Source organism: Prionailurus viverrinus, chromosome D4 (assembly GCF_022837055.1).
Source record: "Prionailurus viverrinus isolate Anna chromosome D4, UM_Priviv_1.0, whole genome shotgun sequence".
NCBI lineage: Eukaryota > Metazoa > Chordata > Mammalia > Carnivora > Felidae > Prionailurus > Prionailurus viverrinus.
In genome coordinates, this window is record NC_062573.1 from 86,729,241 (window position 1) to 86,749,831 (window position 20,591).

Here is a 20,591-nt window from a genome sequence, read left to right on the forward strand (position 1 = left end):
GTCCCGCGAGGGAGTTTATGAAACGGCTCTCCCGGGACACTGAGGCAGGGGCAGTGCTCCTGAGTACCCACAGGCCGGTCACAGCCCCCCCGGGAAGGGCAGCAGGGCCAGCCCTGTGCCATCGCCCACACGGGCCCTCCAGGGGGAAGAGCAGGTGCACTGACCGAGGTGAGCACGGGAGACCATGGGAGTAAAACTCAGAGGAAACAACCTGCATTTTTCCGGAGCCATAAAACGTTCGCACTATTTGACCCAGTAACCTTACTCCATGAAAGGGAGCCTAAGAAACCAGTGCACTGGTAACAAGTGTGGGGGAGCATAACACGGGTCCAAGGAACAGGCTTCCTCAGGAGAAAGGGAGTGAACATCCATGAGCCAGGTCAACAGGGCAGCCCACCGTGCTGGAGGCAAACGTGGGGAAGGCTTCCCACAAGCAAACCGTTCAGAATCAAGCCCCTGTGCACAGCCACGCAGAGCTGCGTCCGTGGGAAAGCACTGAAGGGAGAAAGCAAATGCCACCAGTTCTGTCAGGATGGTGCAATTATGCTTAATGAAAACTTCCTTAAAAGAAAAAGATTAATAGGCGCCTAGGTGGCTCAGTTGGTTAAGTATCTGACTTCGGCTCAGGTCACGATCCGGCAGTTCATGGGTTCGAGCCCCGCGTTGGGCTCTGCGCTGACAGCTCAGAGCCTAGAGCCTACTTTGGATTCTGTGTCTCCTTCTTTCTCTGTCCCTCCCCTGCTCACACCCTCTCTCTCTCAAAAATAAACATTTTTTTCTAATTTAATAAATAAATGGCTAGCAAAGAGGATGGCTGGGTAGACAGAGACAATTTACATGCCACTCATTCATGTAAGGAGTGGATATGTTTGCATTAGTGACGTCCTTGCTCACCCCTGAGCCTGCAAGTGTGTATATTTCAATGGCCAAAAAACTGGTCAACTTGGGGCACCTGGGTGGCTCATCAATTGGTTGAGCATCCAAGTCTCGGTTTCGGTTCCAGTCATGATCTCACGGTTCATACCGTGCTGTTAGCACAAAGCCTGTTTGGAATTCTCTCTCTTCCTCTCTCTCTGCCCCTCCCCTGCTCAAGTGCGCACATGAGTGCTCTCTCTCTCTCTCTCTCTAGCTCTCTCAAAATAAAAAGTTATAAAAAAGGCAAAGTGAATGAGTTCTTGTTAATTCACTACAACACTAATCTGCAAATCATTAACAATACCTTAATCCTCCCTCAAAGTATACCCAGCATTAGACAAATAGCTGTCCAATAGAATTAACTTCATAAAACAAAAGATGAAGGAACCAAGCCCATGAGCACAGACTTCAAACCTTCAAGCAAGGAGGGCCACCCCCCACCCCGCCGTTCTGCTCATGGTTCCACCTCAGGCACCCTGAGTGCTGGCAAGGGGGACAGAACCAGAACACCTAGGTCCCAGTTCTGGATTGAAGTTCATCTGCCAAGCCAGGAATGTACAATTCATAGGTCTTTAAGTTTCCTTCAACTTCCAAAATGCTGGTATTGTCTCCCACCATTAAAACCCACCACGCCTTGGGGCACCTGGGCGGTTCAGTCAGTTAAGCAACTGACTCTTGATTTCAGCTCAGGTCATGATCTCACAGTTAGTGAGTTCAAGCCCCACATCAGGCTCTGTGCTGACAGCACAGAGCCTGCTTAGGATTCTCTCTGTCCCTCTCTCTCTCAAAATAAATAAATAAAATAAAACTTAAAAATAAAATAAAATAATAAACTTAAAAAAATGTCCATCAACTGATGAATGGATAAAGATGTGGTTTGTATATACAATGGGACACTACATGGCAATGAGAAAGAATGAAATCTGGCCATTTATAGCAACATGGATGGAACTGGAAGGTATTATGCTAAGTGAAATAAGTCAGGCAGAGAAAGACAGATACCGTATGTTTTCACTCATATGTGGATCCTGAGAAACTTAACAGAAGACCATAGGGGATGGGTAGGGGGGAAAAAAGTTACAGAGAGGGAGGGAGGCAAACTATAAGAGACTCTTAAATACTGAGAACAAACTGAGGGTGGATGCGGGGTGGGGCAGAGGGGAAAATGGGTGATGGGCATTGAGGAGGGCACTTGTTGGGATGAGCACTGGGTGTTGTATGGAAACCAATTTGACAATAAATTATATTAAAAAAAAAAAATACCATGCCTTTTACTGAGGAAAGGCAACATGGCCTCAAGACCACAAGGTGACAGAGACACAATCCTCCCCAACAGGCAAGTGATGAAAGCCTGTTGGGGCCGTACCACAAGAGGACACAGATAAGAGCCAGAGGTCTGGGTGGTGGACACACATGACTCTATGCACTGTCCAACTCATACAACTGCACATCTCACACTGAGAATGAACTTTAACATATGCAAATTAAAACCAGATCAGACAGGACTGACCCCTCTTGGTAATGTGTATCTCGAGGGTGTAGGGGTGCAGGTGACAGCACTGAGACCACTTCATGTGTGGTGGATGAGCAGGTGTCCCACTGTCAGAGAACGGGGTTACACTGGGGCAAAGGGAGGAGGCTGGCACAACCCTGTGGTGCCAGCTGAGCCATGGAGACATCCTACGAACTGGTGTGTAGGTGACAACACAGACAGGCAGAGAAATCATCAGACGTAAGTGAGCACATGCACAGCTCCCAGCTGTCAACCAAGGGCTGAAAAGCCACACCTTAGGAGCAAGAACACCCCACCTCCATCTGGTTTCTAAATTCCGTTCACTAAATGGAACCAGGGCCCTTGAGAAAAATGGGTGATGCTGGGGCAGGGAAATCCAAGACAGGCCTGCAGCCACATACCTGTGTACCAGAAAGGAAAGAGGTGCTCAGAAAATGAAGGACACAGGAACCCACCCGAAAGACTCCCAATGGCCAAAGCTGGAACAGCGTGCACAAGAAAATAAAGAATGTCATGTTGGGTTTGACCCCAAAGTATAAGACAGATACACGGGCCTATAAGAGTCCAAACAAAGGGGAAGAAGATGCCCTACAGAAGAATTCCAGCAATAACGTGAAATCCCTCCCCAGCAGCTGAAGCTCACCCACACCAGCCCCTCAAATAGGGGCTGCCCTAAAAGACCACTTCCGAAACAGCAAAGCAGCAAACCAGCAAACAGGATGAAGTGGTGTCCCGGGGCAGAGGCCGGCAGACTCCAGCATGGTACGCTGCGACAAAAGGGCACTGCACCTCTGGGGCACCCCCCCCCCCAAAAAAAAAAAACACGAGAAAATATCAGGCAGCCCAAACTGGAGGCCAGCCTACAAAACAGCTGCTCAGGGATCCAGAGTGCCAAGGTCACCAAAGAAGCAGAGGCTGAGAGCTGTCCTGGCCCAGAAGGGCCCGGGGAGACAAGACACTTGAAGGCCACAGGGCACCCCAGATCAGCCCAGAGCCTAAAAGGCCCCAGGTGGAAGGAGGGAAGAGATGGGAACGAAGCACACCCCAGCTCACCGTGCACACCGATGCGAGCTTCTTAGTTTTGACGACTGTGCGTGCTCACAGGCTGTTACCACGCACCGAAGCAAAGGGAAGGATATTCAGGAACTCTCTGTACCATCTTGGCAACTTTTCTATAAACCTAAAATTATTCCACAGTAAGAAGTTTATTTTAAAAAGAAAAAAGTCAACAGTCTACAAGACACCAGCTGGAAGACTATTTTAAGCTACTTCACCAGGTGAACAAAGCATTAACGGGCATGAACAGCACAGTCAAAGAGCCTATTATGTGAAAACATATCTCTCCGCAGATGGTGGGGCTTCGGGAAGCAGGAGAGCCCACCACAGGTGAGCCTGGGTCATTACAGACCCACAACCACGTGAACCAAGTCCACTTGCCCAGGGCCTGTGGACAACGCCTCAGGACCCGCATCACAGAGCCTGATCAAAGCGGGGGTGCAGGACTGGGTCAGTGCAAGGTCAGCTGGGGACAGGACAAGGGTCTAGGCTGCATCAAAACAGGACTTGAGAAGTAATTATTTAATTAAAGATAGAAATTAAATGCCACACGGGCCTCTGGGTGGCTCAGTCTGTTGAGCGTCCGACTCTTGATCTCAGCTCAGGTCATGATCCCAGTGTCATGGGATGGACCCCCATGTCAGACTCCACATTGAGCATGGAGCCTGTTTGGGATTCTCTCTGTCTCTCACTCTCGCTCTTGCTCTCTCTCAAAAATTAAAAAACAATTTTTTTTACTTAAATGCCAGAGGTTAAGCTTCAGAGAAGCAGGGTCTGATAGGCACTGGCTGTCCTTCTCTTCCGAGCACCTTCTCTCTGAGCCTGCAAACCCTGCGCTCCCGGGCTCGCCTCCCACCTGACCTGCCCACGGACAACACCTGCTTCTCTGATTCCCTGGCCTCCAGCTCCAGGCGCAAACTGGGCGCAATACAACGAAACTGGTACACCTAGTTCTTAATTCTAATTTTAGAAGTGAGTAAAAATTATCACATACAATACTGGGATAATTATTTCAACTTAACTCCAAGAAACTATAAAGCAAGCTGAAACACAACGCCCTGAGACCTTCCTTCCTACAAGCGAGCGGTAGTAGGGGGTAAAGCCTCCCCTCCCCCAGAGTGAGCCAAACTTGGAATTGGGTATACCCTCAGTAAGGAAAACCCCGGGTTGGCTCCCTGAGACCACCACCACCTTAAAGGCACTAGGCCTTCACTGACTCACTGTGGCTGCCATTGCTGGGCAGATGTGGGGTGCACCCCGGAGCCCCTGCACGCACAACTCAAGCACCGCCTCTGGCTCCTGGCTGGGAACCAGGCAGGAAGCACAAAGCGCCTCACCTGCCTCCAGGCCCACCTGGTTCCAGAAGCACGTACCACCGGGGTGGAAGAGCCTCAGCAGCTGGCAAAATGCCCACCGCTGGTCCCAGTGAGGGACACTGCGCTGAGCCCCGGTGACTTGACAGGGCTGTGTTCCAGCCTCCGAACCCCAGGTGAATCTTCTCATCTCATGAGTGTCATTAAAAAAGGCATGTCCAGGGGGCGCCTGGGTGGCGCAGTCGGTTGAGCGTCCGACTTCAGCCAGGTCACGATCTCGCGGTCCATGAGTTCGAGCCCCACGTCGGGCTCTGGGCTGATGGCTCGGAGCCTGGAGCCTGTTTCCAATTCTGTGTCTCCCTCTCTCTCTGCCCCTCCCCCGTTCATGCTCTGTCTCTCTCTGTCCCAAAAATAAATAAAAACTTTGAAAAAAAAAAAAAAAAAAAAAAAGGCATGTCCATTAGAACTCTGTATTTTCACAAGAAATGCTTACCAAAAAGTTCCCCAAGCTTACTCTGAGAGTATAGCTACTTATTAATGCTGACAACAGCTATGGGGACGGTCCCGTCAGATGACGAGCTCACACTGCTACATACTCCTAATCTCCGGGGTCAGGGCGCTTGGCACAGGAAGGTTTCTGTCTCTGGCGCCAGGTGGGTGAGCCCCACTGCTCTAACACTTCCTGCACTTTCCCTTCTTGATCTGCAAATCATGCCCTCCCTACCTCACAGGGCAGCAGCGACAGTTAATGAGCTACTACCTGTAAACAGCTCAGTCATTCATCAATAAGTGCTGATAAAAGTCCGCTACCATTTGTCTTTAAGAAAGCTGTATGAGAAAGGATGGGCTTCTTCACACTTTTCAAACATATGGGACCTGAAACACAGTGAGTTGTCTTAAATAGATCTTCTGATATAAAGGAAAAAAAATACCGTATGAGGTCTTTGTTTAGAATGGTTTTACGCCAGCTTAGGGAAGAAGGCGACACACCCTCCTGCCACCTATGAGATTTAGAAGATGTCAGTTAACCTGAACATAAGAGGATATGAGTCACCTAAATTCTTTTGTTTTTTCAAAAACGACACCTTGATCTGAGCTCTAGTAACCAGGTCCTTGGCGGGTGAGATCCTGCTCAAGTCCAGCACAGGAACAAGGACATAAAAGTTAACTCCGATTTGGTGGAAGGTTTTTATTGTTGTTTAAAGAGCAATTTAGGGGCGCCTGGGTGGCGCAGTCGGTTGAGCGTCCGACTTCAGCCAGGTCACGATCTCGCGGTCTGTGAGTTCGAGCCCCGCGTCAGGCTCTGGGCTGATGGCTCGGAGCCTGGAGCCTGTTTCCGATTCTGTCTCTCCCTCTCTCTCTGCCCCTCCCCTGTTCATGCTCTGTCTCTCTCTGTCCCAAAAATAAATAAACGTTGAAAAAAAAAATTTAAAAAAAAAAAAAAAAAAAAAAATAAAGAGCAATTTAAAGTTATAACATATATTAGAGATGTCTAAAACTACGTCTCTCCCATCATGAAGTCTGGAATCAGAGCTGAACAGCTTCTTACTTTACACACCTCTTTTGTATTCTCTAAGAATTGGTTGCAGTGGTCTTAAAAGCCAGGAAAAATAATTTCTTTTAAAATAAGGGAGTGGAGGGGCGTCTGGGTGCTTAGTTGGTTGGGCGTCGACTTCGACTCAGGTCATGATCTCACTGCTCGTGGGTTCGAGCCCTGCATCGGGCTCTGTGCTGACAGCTCAGAGCCTGGAGCCTGCTTCGGATTCTGTGTCTCCCTCTCTCTGCCCCTCCCCTGCTTATGGTCTCTCTCTCTCTCTCTCTCTCTCTCTCAAATATAAAATAAAACATTAAAAAAATAATAATAAAAAAATAAAAAATAAAAATAAAATAAAATATTAAAAAAAAATTTTTTTAAATAAGGGAGTGGCACATGAAGAGATTCTCGACTTCATTAATCATAAAGGAAATGCAAATCAAAACCACAATGAGATACCATTCAACACCCATTTAGGATGGCTACTGTCACAAAAAAAAAAAAAACCATAAATAAGCAGGCATTGATGAGGATGTGGAGAAACTGAAGCCTCGCACATTGGGTGTGGGAATGTAAAATAGCGCAGCTACCATGGAAAACAGCAGGACCATTCCTCAAAAACCTGTACACAGAACCACCCTCCAATCCAGGAATTCCACTCCCAGGCATATTCCCAAAGAACTGAAAGCAGAAACTCAAACAGATATTTGTACACCCATTTTCGTAGCAGGATCATTCACAATAGCCAAAAGCAACCTAGGTGTCCATCGACAGATAAATAGATAAAGAGAATGTGGTGTGTACACACAATGGAATATTAGTCAGCCTTATAAAGGAATAAAATCCTGACACCTGCTATGACATGGATGAGCCTTGAGGACACTATGCTCAGGGAAGTAAGCTGGTCATAAAAGGACAAATACTGGGCAACTCCACTTACATGAGGTCCTTACAGCAGTGAAATTCAGAGACAGAGAGCAGGTGGTGGGTGCCAGGGGCTGGGAGGGGGTGGGGGACAGAAGTTAGTGTTTGGTGGGGACAAGGTTAGGTCTGGGAGAATGAGAAGTTCTGGAGATGGGTGATGAGGACAGTTGCACAGCACTGAACGTGCTCTGTGACACTGCACTGTACATTTAACAATAGTTAAAACGGTAAAAAAAAAAAAAACACCAACTTTATAGTTTACCACAATTAAAAAAATAAAATTAAAAACATATAATAATAAAAGGAGGGTTGTGTCCCATCTCCCCAATCTCTCAGGAAGCCTAGACACTTGGCTCCAAGAGGTAACTTCCTACTTGTCAAAAGACAGAGGTTTTACTTTTCCTTTAGATGGTAACATCAGAGCGCACCATTAGCACAGACTGTGGCTGCAGGCCACGTGACAGGCTGAGATTCTTTTTTTTGTTGCGATCTCTTTAATAGATTGTCTTGATGCCACCGCTTACCCAATGATAAAACTGTTTTCTTTCTCCACTAAAAAAACAAGTAAGAGTGAGGATGTCATAACGAACATGTAAATTAAACTTTATCAACTTTAAAAACTGGGGTGCCTGGGTGGCTCAGTCAATTAAGGATCTGACATCAGCTCAGGTCATGATCTCACAGTTTGTGAGTTTGAGCTCTCCATCAGGCTCTGGGCTGACAGCTCAGAGCCTGGAGCCTCCTTCAGATTCTGTGTCTCCCTCTCTCTCTGTCCCTCCCCAACTCATGCTGTCTGTCTGTCTCTCTCTCTCATAAATAAATAAACTTTTTAAAAATTTAATAATTTTTTTAAAATTTTAAAAAAACACCAACATTATTTGTCCTCAGTGTTTAGTTAGCCTACTATACTAATCTCCTCAAGCTTCAGCTAACTCCTAGCAATCCTGTCCTTGTTAAAAATCTTACTCCAAAATACATTACATGAAAATTTTTACTTTAAATTTTTTTAATGTTTATTTATTTTGAGAGACAAGTAAGTTAAAAATCTTACTCCAAAATACATTACATGAAAATTTTTACTTTAACTTTTTTTAATGTTTATTTATTTTGAGAGACAGACAAACGGAGTGCAAGCAGGGAAGAGGCAAAAAGGGAGACACAGCATCCGAAGCAGGCTCCAGGCTCTGAGCTGTCAGCACAGAGCCCAACGTGAGGTCATAACCTGAGCCGAAGTCACGAACCGTGAGGTCATAACCTGAGCCAAAGTCAGACATTTAGCTGACTGAGCTACCCACGTGCCCCTCCAATACATGAAAATTTAAGTTTCAGAATTTATGAAGTTGAAACTCAGATCGATCTACCTTATTTCAAGATGGTGACACTTGAGAAGTCTTCATGAACAAGCCCCCTGTCAGTAGAGTAAGTTCCTTGGAGGATTCCTTTCTTTCCTATGTAGTCGCTCCTCCATGCCTGGCCAGTAACAGGCACTCAATATTTGCCAAAGGGAAGAAGAATCATCACTGGGAACCAGTCAGGAAAGAGATTATCAGAAATTTAAGGTGAGAAAATAAATCTTACATAATGGGATTGATCCAGATGTTAGAAGAAAATAATGAAATTTGTCTGTCTATATAAATAGTACAAAGCAAATATGTGACTAAAAAGTTCGGCACCCATACTAAACCCACGCAGGAGTGAACGGAGTCCCAGCCCTCCAGGAGCTGACAGCTGGGGATACGCACACAGGTAGCCACAACAAGGTGGAACACAGGAAAGCAGGGCGCTGCACTTGTCCCTGGCCTACCTCTGGGAACATCAGAGGCTCTGTGAAGGAAGGTCGTGCCTGAGATGGGCTTTAAAGTATGAGCAAAATTCCAACCAGCAGATGTGGGCAGTTAGACACGAAGGAGCACCTCGAGAAGAGCGGGGAAGCAGGCCGTTTCTAGGGAAGCAGGCCGTTTCTGGGGAAGCAGTGAGTGGGCTGGCTGGAGCACTGATGAAGCACAACACAGGAACCGGGAGCCACGCAGGCAGGTGGAAAGAGCTCAGATCACAGGAGGGTCTGAGCCTCAATACAGAGTCTGGATTCATGGTTTGTTCAAGATGTTGGCAGGAATGACTGACCTGAGGGGCCCACAGGCGGCACGACATGGTGTGCAGGATGCGTTCCACCAGTGAAGTGACAGGTGTGGGAGGCAGGTCACAATGCAGATGCGACTCTGACGACTGCCCAGACACAGGTGAATGAAACAGTATCTACCCTTAGTATAAGTCTTGCACTGTACTTTTTGCTCAATTTTATTATTCTATATCATTTTTTCTGAACAGTGGTAAACACATGATAATCTGGTTTCACAACCACCAATGCATTTGCACAAGCGCCTGTTAGGCCTAGTGGCTCCACTTGGTGAGTTAACATGGTGGCGGTACTGGAGTAAGGAGGAGGAGGAGGAGGAGGAGGAGGAGGGGGGCACGTGGAAGATGGCCGGGCTGGTGGAGGGACAGGCGGGCTGGGCTCAAAATACCAGGGGGGGACTCTAGGCAAGGAGCATAACCTCAAAGTGGACAGTCATGAGACTCAAACCAGCTAGGGCTACAAGCAGCATCAGACCAAGTGCACAAAGGGTGGAACAGAAACACAGTGAAGACCAGCTCAAAAGGGGTCGGGGCTGCAGAGGGGAGATGACATTTGAAGTCAACAGTGAAGCTTCCCACCAAGTACAGGGTCCTGCTCTGGGGTGGCTAAAGCGCAAGCACAAACACAAACACAACGGCCACTGGATGTGAAGGACAGGAGGCAGGGGGTGCGTGGTCAGCTGTGTGAATGGGGCTTGGTAGACTCGGTCTCAAGCGCATACCACCAGCTGTCCGTCAGGTCTGTGCAGGCCACGGGACCAGGCAGGTGCCGCATGAGCACACGGACAGCAGTACCCTCAAAGGGGCAACGCTGGGATTATGAGAAGGAAGAACATGTAATGGAGAGGACCAGACTATTATCTTATTTGAGGAGCCCAGGAAACGGGAGCACTTTGATGACTGAAAAGGGTTCGAACAAGGCAGACAGAGGGGAAAGGTTGGCTTTGGTCAGTCTAACTTTAAGAAAAGGGAAGAGAGATTTAGATAAGGTGATGAGTGCTCTAGAAATCAACGCTGAAATCACAAACCGGGGGCTCGAGGGCAGAATTCAGCCCACAGCCTATCATGCTTCACTTAAGCAATATTTTTTAAATGGGATAATTGCAAATAAAGATCTGGATTTCTGGCTTTCCTGAAAAATGTGAAGTCTGGCAATGCTGGCTCAATAGTCCTTTAAGGTTTTTAAAGTTTGTGCATGCACCTCTGCAGGCGCTGGAGAAATTATCGAACACCATGCAGGCATTAAAAAGAATTAGAGGGGTGCCTGGGTGGCTCAGTAGGTTAAGCATCTGACTTCAGCTCAGGTCATGATCTGGCAGTTCGTGAGTTCAAGCCCTGCATCGGGCTCTGTGCTGACAGCTCAGAACCTAGAGCCTGCTTCAGATTCTGTGTCTCCCTCTTTGCCCCTCCCCTACTCACACTCTCACTCTCTCTCTCTCTCTCTCTCTCTCTCTCTCTCAAAAATAAATAAACATTAAAAAAATGAAAAATAAAAGAATTAGAACCATACAGACATGGAAAGTTTTTTACATCCTTATAAAAAAAAAAGCAAGTAGCTGAATAATGTAGTCTGTGATCATAATGTCAAGAAATTGAAACTACTGGTAGTATATTATTGTGCAAAGTATAATATAAAACATACATAGGCAGCTGCTGTGGAAAACAGCATTGCAATTCCTCAACAAATTAAACACAGAATTACCATACAATGACCAATTCCACTTCTGGGCACTTCTCCAAAAGAATTGAAAGCAGGGACTCGGTCAGATTTTTGACCACCCAAGTTCACTGCAGCATTCTTCATTATTCACAATAGACAAAACGGGAAGCAACCCAAGCCTCTGTGGGCAGACCAAATGGACGGTCCACAGAATATTACGCAGCCTTTAAAAAGGAGGGAAACTGACACAACATGACAACATGGATGAACCTTGAAGACCTTAGGCTGAGATAAGCCAGCCTAAAACCCGTACAATGGAAGAAAATAAATATTTTAAACTAAGGATTTTAAATATTTTAAATACTGGTTTTACTTGTAATGTGGCCAATTTTGAACCTAAGTATTCCCTGGTCAATTTGAGGTCCTTGAGAACAAGGTGTATTGCTGGTTTTTAGCGTCCCTGGGCAGAAACCCTGCCGCTCCCACTCCCACAGTGGCTGGAAAACAGAGCAGAGGCGCTGTGCTATGGGATCTGACCTGGGAGTGAACTGCAGGCAGGCACACCCCCGAGGCATTCTTACACAAAGAAACTGAACTTTGCCTTCAACTCCGCACTTCCCTCTTGAGAAAGTTACTGGTTACTTGTCCCCTGATGTCGCCTACTCAGCAACTCTGTCTCTTTCCATACAAAATGAGTAACAAAACCCTGCGCAGGCCAAATGAGATAGCTCTGTGAAAGGGCCCAGCAAGGGCAGGCACCCGACAAGTCGGTTCCTGTCCCCAAGTGGGTCCCTGTCCCACCAGCTACGCCAGGATAGGGATTGTCATCCCCCAAATCTCAAGTCACAGCCGAATCTCACTCACAGACTTCCACTGTCGTAAAACAGCAGCTCGGCTTTCTTATGTCGGCCCTAAGTAAACACGCTAGAGCCCCGACTCAGGGTAAGATCTGAAGGTTTTCATTTTAAACCCGCGCACCGACTCCAGTCTTGCAGCAGGATCACTGAGAAAAGGTCTAAGGATTTAATGCCACCAAGATTTTTAAATAAATCAGTCCCTCACTGAAGTTTCAAAGGTTGTGATGACTCAAAATACACAAGAGGAAACACTCCCAGTACCTAGCAGAAGCCAAGTTCAGGCCAGGCAGTTCAAACACCTCAACAAAATTAGCCGATTCATACGCCAACTTCTAGTGGTTAAAAATATGTAATTGTTACTGTACAAAAAAAATTACAATTATTACTCTATCAAAGACATAGTCTTCTAAGTCAAAAAAGATTTCTCTAAGCAAAACGGACAGGAAATTAAGCCTTTCTGCCAGTTTACAAAAGCCCAGAGGAGGCCAACAAGATGGCAGATTTTTATAAGGCATGTGCCTCATGTGCCCAACATTATATAGAGTGAGATTTTACGTCAATTCCTTTGTCAATTTTATATAATTTATATAGAAAAAAATTGTGGTTATCATACAGTAAAATGAACTTTTACGTACTTCTGATGTGTAGCTGTATGTTTTAAAATACGTAACTGCCACCACCATCAGGGTACAGAAGAGTTCCATCACCCCAAAAAGCTCCTGCTGTCCCTTTATGTCCACGCCCGACTCCAACCCCACCCCCCTGGCAACCATTAATCTGGTCCCCATCAATGCAGCCTCATCTTCAGGGGAATGTCATAGAAAGAGAATCACACCTTTTGAGCCTGCCTTCTTTCACTCAGCATAAATTCTTAGAGATTCACCCCAGTAGTTGTCTGTATCTGTATGAATACTTCCTCCCTCTCATTGGTGAGGAAGACTGCACCCTATGGAAGGACCAGTTTGTTTAGTCACCCACTAGAGGATATTTCGTTTGTTTCCAGCACTAGCTATGATGAATAAAACTGCCAGGAACACCAAAGTAGGGTTCCTGCATGAACAAAAGTTTCCTTAGGTAATTACCCAGGAGAGGGACTGCTGGGTCACAGGGTGAATGTATATTTAACATTAACTGCGGAGCTGTTTTCCAGGGTGGTGTGCCTGCATGCATGCCCACCAGCCACGTGAACTGCTTCCAGAGGCTCAGCATTCTTGCCAGCACTTAGTAGTGTTGGTATGGTTTATTTTAGCCATTCTAACAGGTATACAGTGATATATTCTCATGCTTTTAATTTACTTAACCATTTTAATGGGCATCTTTTAAAAACAGTACACACATCGCTCCATTCTCTTAAGAGAACCCTCAGGGGCTCCTCAACATTTATTTATTTTTGGGACAGAGAGAGACAGAGCATGAACGGGGGAGGGGCAGAGAGAGAGGGAGACACAGAATCTGAAACAGGCTCCAGGCTCTGAGCCATCAGCCCAGAGCCTGACGCGGGGCTCGAACCCACGGACCGCCAGATCGTGACCTGGCTGAAGTCGGACGCTTAACCGACTGCGCCACCCAGGCGCCCCTCAGGGGCTCCTCAAATACATAAAATTGTTCTCCTTATTCCAAAGTAGCCCCAGAATTATGTCTGGTTTTTACGGCTTTTTTTAATCTTCTCCCTTTTGAAGTGTCGCTTCTTGCTATTAATGGTGCTCCTGCCTCTGGCAGACTTTTCTCTACACCCTTTTCTCACGCTGACCTTAGAAACAGATAACCAAGCTTATCAGAACCACATCTGAAAAGAAGAGGGCAGTCTATAAGGAGAAGATTTGCTTCTCCGGTGAAGAAAGAGAAAGCGTTGGTTTTGTTTTTTGTGGGGTTTTTTTGGGGGAGGGGGGGAGGGGGGGGTCACAGTACCAAAACTTCCTGACCTCTTGTTTGGCTGCTGAGAAATTTCTAGTAGCTAAATTTCTTAGACGTCTTCCAAAACGGTGAGACTGCCAGGTCAAGCGGCCTCCAGGTAATTGAGTTATTATTGTACTAATCTGAGCAACCAACACTATACTATGCTTCTATATTGGGAATCAAAAGCTTAACTAAAGCAAAAAATATCGTCTTGTGTCTGGAAAGCTAAGTGGAAGAAATTATCTTAAATCTAGTTTCCAAACATTCACACATTGGTCAAACTTCTGAGCACCTAGTAGGCAAGCCACACATTCACAGGGATGCAAAGATAAACTTTTTTACAGTCAAATAAAGAATTCAGCAGCTCTCTCAAAGATAGACACACCGAACCCACTCCTTCCTAATATTTGAAAGTCGTCTGACCAAAAGCTCATCCTGTCTTTTCAGCGCTAGTTTCCTCTCGGAATACTTCTCCGACATATTCAGGAGGTGGATCGCGGCCGGGAGCCCGGGCTCCAGGGCAGAAAATGCCAGCAGCCCTAGGCTCTCACCCAAACTCCCAGGGGACGCTGGCTATGTCTCCGCCAGGCCCACACACCAATCCCTGATCTCCCAGCCGCCTCGACCCGCAGACTCGCAAACCCCGTCACCAATTGCAACAGGATTGGGGTGGGACTTCCGCTATCACTTTCGGCTTCCCCACCACCATCTCAACTCAGGCAGTCAGGAAGACTGAATTTCAGAAAACTTTGGGCTCAAGCGGTTGCAAGCAGAAATAATGGCAAGACAAACAAGTTGTAAGACAGACACGGTGGCAAGAGCCAGAAAACCAAAACAGCCCCCCAGTTTTTTTTACAAAAAGCAATGAACGAGGAAGCAATCCAAACGAAGCCTAGGGTCATTGATTTGCATGTTATCTCTGCAGTGGCTGCTGGGTCCCGAAGCTGCCCTTGGCCCGGGTGAAGCGTGGAGCCCTCTGCCAAAGGGACAGCAGAAGCTCTGATTACCGGGGTGCCCGGCCCAAAGTGGCCGAGGCCCGCCGTGCGGAGACATCATCCCTGAAAATCGGGTTCCCATTCCCCTTCGCCCTAACTCTTGCCGCTACGCCTTTCGCAACAGATGCACAAAACCCAAGACTAAGTCCCAGAACTGACGAGATTCCGTCATGTCAGATCTCACAATTCTTTGAAATCTGGCGCACACAAAACTCGGACAATTTCTCTCAAAAGTGTCGTCTCGGAGGGAACCCGGACCCAAGGCGCGTGTCCTCTCTCGAAAGCGGTGCACCTCGGCAGGCCCCGGGCAGGCTGTCCCCGGCCAGGACGCCGTGTGACAGCAGCGGGCGGCTTGCACAACCCCGCCGGGACCCCCTCGCGTGGCCGCGCAGCCCACTCGCTCGCACCGAAAACCTGTTGCTGCGCGAGCACGGTCACCCGCGAGACGAGCGTCGCGCCCGGAGCGGGGGTGGGGGGGGCGGGGGGGGCCCGCACCTCGCAAGCCCGCGGCGCGGCCGGGGCTCCGGGCTCCCCCGCCCGCCGGGCGCCAGGCCGCGCGTCCATCTTGCGCCCCCCGCGCCCTCCGACCCCGGACTCGCCCGGCCTGCGCCCTGCTCCCGCCCCTCCCCCCATCCCGGGGGGGGGGGCGGCGACCCCGGCCCCGGCCCCCGCGGGCCGCACCTTGACGTGGAAGCGGATGAGCGCCAGGCGGATGCAGTGCGCCATGCAGACGGGCGGCAGGAACCAGACCTTGGGCGGCGGGGTGCCCTTGTTCTGGACATGGCTGACGATCTGCTGCGCCGTCTGGCGCTCGTTGCCCTGCCGCTTGACCCACTCGTGCAGCCGCGCCTTCTCGAGCGCGCCGTTGAAGAAGACGAAGAGCTCGATGTTGCCGCCGAAGCAGGCCTTGGCCAGCGCGGCCAGGTAGCCGAGCATGTGGTTCCACTGGCCGCCGCTCACCCAGTCGGTGTAGAAGCCGCCGTACAGGCGGTGCAGGCAGTTGTCGGCGTCCACCAGCAGGCGCAGCGGCGTGTGCGGGGGCCGCTGCCGCCCGCCGCCCACCAGGCTGCCCCGGGCCAGCTTCTGCAGCTCCACCGGCACCACGGCGCTCGGGCAGTGCTTCTCGATGTAGTCCTGGAAGCCCTGCACGCCCATGGCGGCGGCGGCGGGCGCGGGGCGGCGGGGCGGCGGGGCCGGGGGCGGCGGGGCCGGGGGCGGCGGGGCCGTGGCGCGGCCGGGGCGGCGGCGGGCTCTAGGGGGGGCCGGGGCGGGCCGCGGGCGCGCTCATGGCCGCTGCGGCCGCCATGTGCTGCCGCCTCCCAGGGCCATGGCGGGAGGGACCTGCGCCGTGCGCCGCTCGAGGCCCGGGCCAGGCTGAGGCGGCCTCGCGCGGGCAGCGGCGGCGGCGGCGGCGGCGGCGGCGGCGGCGGCGGCGGCGGGGCGGGGCGGGGCGGCGCAGGCTGACGCACGCGGGCCGGCGGAGGGCGGAAGAGGCGGCGCCGCGGCCTGCGGGGCCCGAACCCAGCCCGGATCCCGGCCGCGCGGCGGAGGGCGGCCCGCGGGGAGGGGCGCGCGGCCTGCCCGGGGGGAGGGGGCGCCCTGGGGGCCTCGCGGCCGCGGCCGCGGGTCCCGTCGTTCTGAGGAAACCCCGTCCCGGGGCGCGCGGGTCCCGTGACTCGGAGGAGACCTCCGCCCCGGTCCGCTTGTCCCGTCACTCCGAGGAAACCCCCGTCCGCGGGTCCGAGAAGACCCAGTCCTCCTCCGCGGGCCCCGTCATTCTAAGGAGACCCCGTCCCCGGGTCTCGTCATTCTGAGGAGACCCCGTCCCCATTCGCGGGTCCCGTCACCCTGAGGAGACCCCGTCCGGTCCCTAGGAGCCGTCACCCCGAGGAGACCCGGTCCGGTCCCTGAGAGCTGTCACCCCGAGGCGAAACCAGCGCTGTGGCCGGTGACTGCGGAGGGAAAGGGGGCAGGCGGGTGAGAGCTTGGAGGTCGGGGTGAGCGAGGAGCAGCAGGTGGCTGTGTCCAGGGTGGAGGGAGCAACCAGGTCGCTGCGCTCCTGCGTGTGCGCTGGCCGGAGGGACGGGCTCCCTCCATCTTTGGTTAGCGAGGGACAGGACCCTGCAGATGCGGTTGACGACCGGAGTGGCCTCGGACCCCGGCCTCTCGGGGAGAGCGGGCTGGGGGGGGGGGGGGAGGGGAGGGGGCGGGGGGAGGGGCAGGCGGTTCAGACCCCGCCCACCCACCGAGGAGCCGCTTTGAACGCCAGACTCGCAGGTCAGGTGTAGCCCGGCGGCTTAGTGCCAGGTGACCACTGATGAGCCCTGAGCGGGGACAGGTCCGTCACAGCGCCCCAAGTGCCTCCTTTCTAGTTGGTGCCAACTGCGAACCTCCTGGCTTCCCCGAGGCTGGGCGGCCTCTCGCAAGAACAGCGGTTTAAACCCCGGTCGCTTTGGGAGCATCTTCTGGAAGGAGATCCTTTCGTGATTTCTGCTCCAGATCTCTGTCGCAATTGCTTGTAAAATGAGGTTAACGCTGTAAGCATATGCGCTGCAATAAAACATTTTAAAAACCATATTAATGTCTTGCAGAATGAAGCATTTGGAAACTCAGAACTCTTCAGGGTTTGAAAGTGGCATTTTTACTTACCTCCAGCCCTCCCATCTGTTCTTTTTCTGAAGACACCTCCGTAGAGGAGCGAGCCCAGACGGCAGGTGCAGAGCAGATGGAGCCTGCGCCCATGCGGCTCCAAGAAGCCCCCATACTCTCTGTCCCCGAAAAGGCAAGTGGGATTTTTTTCATTTCTTTTCTTATAACTTCACCTCAAATACAAGCCAGTGTGATATATACATACGTAAAATGTTCTTAGTATCTTGATAAAAACGTTTAATTTTTTAAAAACAGACTGTGCAAGCTAAGCCACTTACCCATGCACTAAATTAGTGCTGAAGCCAGGATTGCGTGTTATTTAGAAATGCAGTTAGCCATTTAAGGCCACATTAAATACTGACACCCCAGAAGCAGCCACATTTCCTTCTGTAACCCACTGCAGGCTCACCAGGTTGATAGTTTCAATCACTCATTGTATTTTCATTTATAGCACTGCATTCCATGTTTACCTTCACTATGTACTGCCCTTAGTTTAAACATGCTTGCTTTTAATTATTTATTTTTTTAAAGACAACCTTTTTTTTTTAGGGGCACCCGGGTGGCTCAGTCGGTTAACCGTCGGACTTCGGCTCAGGATCATGGTCTCACAGTTCCTGAGTTGGAGCCCCGCGTCGGGCTCTGTGGTGACAGCTCAGAGCCTGGAGCCTGCTTTGGATTCTGGGTCTCCCTCTCTCTCTGCCCCTCTTCTTCTTGCTCTCTCTTTCTCTCTCTCAAAAATAAATAATCATTAAAAAAATGAATAAAGACAACCTTTTTTTTTTTAAGTTTATTTATTTTGAGAGAGAGAGAGAGAAAAGGTGCGAGTGGGGGAGGGGCAGAGACAGGCAGGAGAAAGCTAGAATTCCAAGCGGACTCTGGGCTGTCAGCGATCTCACCAGCTGGGCAGTAAGTCAGCTGCTTAACCAACTCAGCCACCCAGGTGCCCCTGCTTTTAATTTTTTAAATGCTTTAGTGCCAGTATCTGGGATTCAGGGAATAAGTTTTTTTCACCTTAAGACAGTGTGAAGTACTAGGATTCTGCAGTCAGACTGCCACATCTGTCTCCTCCAGCTCTGTGACCTTATGCAAATTACTCAACCTTTTTAAACCTCGGTTTTTATCATCTGTAAAATGAAGATGTTAATAGTCCTTACCTCTCAGATTGTTATAGGATTAAATGAGATAATCTGTGTGCTTACCACACAGCAAATGCTCTGTAAATGTTGGCTTTTATATTTAATACTTTTGCGTAACTATAATTATATAGACTTTATGCTTGAGAACATGGACAAGTTATTTTACTTTTTGAAACTTTAAAATTCACTTTCATAAGTATAAAATATAAAATTCATTATGCTTATTTGCCCTATTTATGTGTTCACCTTTTAAAAAACTAATTTTTTCTCTTTTTGACTAACATTATTAGTGGCTGTTAAAATGTTTGGCTGACACATCTTTTATGTAATCTGCATCCTCAACTCAGATTTGGGGGTTGGTTGCAGTTAAATTTTTTGAATATCATTACTTTTATGGTAAATTATCTGTAATTAAAATTTAGTAAAAAATTATAATATATTCTTGGGTTCACAGCACATGACAACTTATGATTGGGGACTTTCATTTCCAACCACTTTATCTTTGGACAATTCACTTAGACCCCACATGATAAAACTTTTAATTTCACCAGGAGATTGCCATATAAGTGAGGGAAAAATCGGAAAAAACAAACAATAACGCTAAAAAGGACAAGGCCCTATGCCTCACAAAAATTACAAAATGAAATCTCAGAAAAAAGTTGTGATTAATAGATAAAGAGCCCATGGTGTGCAAAATTATCAATGCATGGAAAATCAATGACAAATACTTATTTTCATCTCTTTCATGTTTCAGCCAATTCATTATTGATCAATTCATCTACAGCGTAAAGTAGGAAAATATTGTCTGTCTTATTTACATGATCCTTTCCAAAGTAAAGTGCTTTATAGTAGAATAACACCTTTAATTAATAATCTACCTAGTTGAGACTTCTGTCCACCAGCAATAAAAGGTAAGTTTTCATTGCTTCAAGGAAGGTGAAAGTTGGTTCTGCGCCCACTCGTATAATCACTAGCATATACTGGGAGAACAGCAGGCTGGAACAGCTAAGCATGGAATCCGTGACCTGGGCAGAAAACAAATTAATCCCTGCTTGGGATTTGAACCTGTAATGTTTACCTAGTACTAAGGCTCTAATCTGTTGTCAACTTAAATGACCTGGAAGTGTATGTATATGTATGTATATATATATATACAGTCTTGAAGATTTTGTTGTTGTTGTTGTTTTAGTATTCTGGAATTAGAAAGTGCTTTTTGTTTTTAGTTATATGGATTAAAAGTCCTATTCACAGGTGTGAATTTATTTTCTCTTTCAACCATAACTTTTTAAACAGGCATATACAATTATAGTTTTAAATTATAAGTCAGGTGCCTGGGTGGCTCAGTCAGTTGAGCATCTGACTTTGGTTCAGGTCATGATCTGGCAGTTTGTGGGTTCAAGCCCCGCATCGGCTCTGTGTTGACAGCTCAGAGCCTGGAGCCTGCTTTGGTTTCTGTGTCCCCACCCCACCCCGCCCCGCCCCTTCCCTACTTGTGCTCTGTCTCTGTCTCTCAAAAATAAATAAATGTAAAAAAAAATGTTTTAATTGTAAGTTAATGGGAAAATATAAACGGATTTCTATAAATTCACATTTCTAGCACTCTTCAAGTGTAGTGGAAGTTCCCAAATGCATGGCAAGAAACATTTTACATCATCGGTTGGTGAATTTTTTTTTTAATTTTTTTTTTATTAGTTTTCTTTATTTCTGAGAGGCAGAGAGAGACAGAGTGCATGTGGGGGAGGGGCAGAGAGAGAGGGAGACACGGAATCCGAAGCAGGCTACAGGTTCCGAGCTGTCAGCACAGAGCCGGACACGAGGCTCGAACTCATGAGTGTGAGATCATGACCTGAGCTGAAGTCAGACGCTCAACTGACTGAGCCACCCAGGCACCCCCGGTTGGTGACCATTTTAGCTGAAGGGCTACTGCACTCCTTATCACCACAATTTTCCCTTCCCAGGAAAATCTACAATTGTTGGTGTCCATTCTTTCTGAAGTCTGCAAAGGAC

The 20,591-nt window shown here is 48.7% G+C and overlaps 1 protein-coding gene across 2 annotated transcripts in view; it reads right to left on the reverse strand.

The window, feature by feature from the left end:
• Positions 1-16,006, reverse strand: part of FAM120A (family with sequence similarity 120A) — a 96,882-nt gene extending 80,876 nt beyond the window's left edge. For both annotated transcript variants that reach the window (XM_047829688.1, XM_047829687.1), the window contains exon 1: positions 15,481-16,006. In XM_047829688.1, coding sequence (XP_047685644.1) covers positions 15,481-15,954 — 474 coding nt within the window. In that variant the 5' untranslated portion in view covers positions 15,955-16,006. The remainder of the gene's footprint in view (positions 1-15,480) is intronic.
• Positions 16,007-20,591: the final 4,585 nt, after the last annotated feature.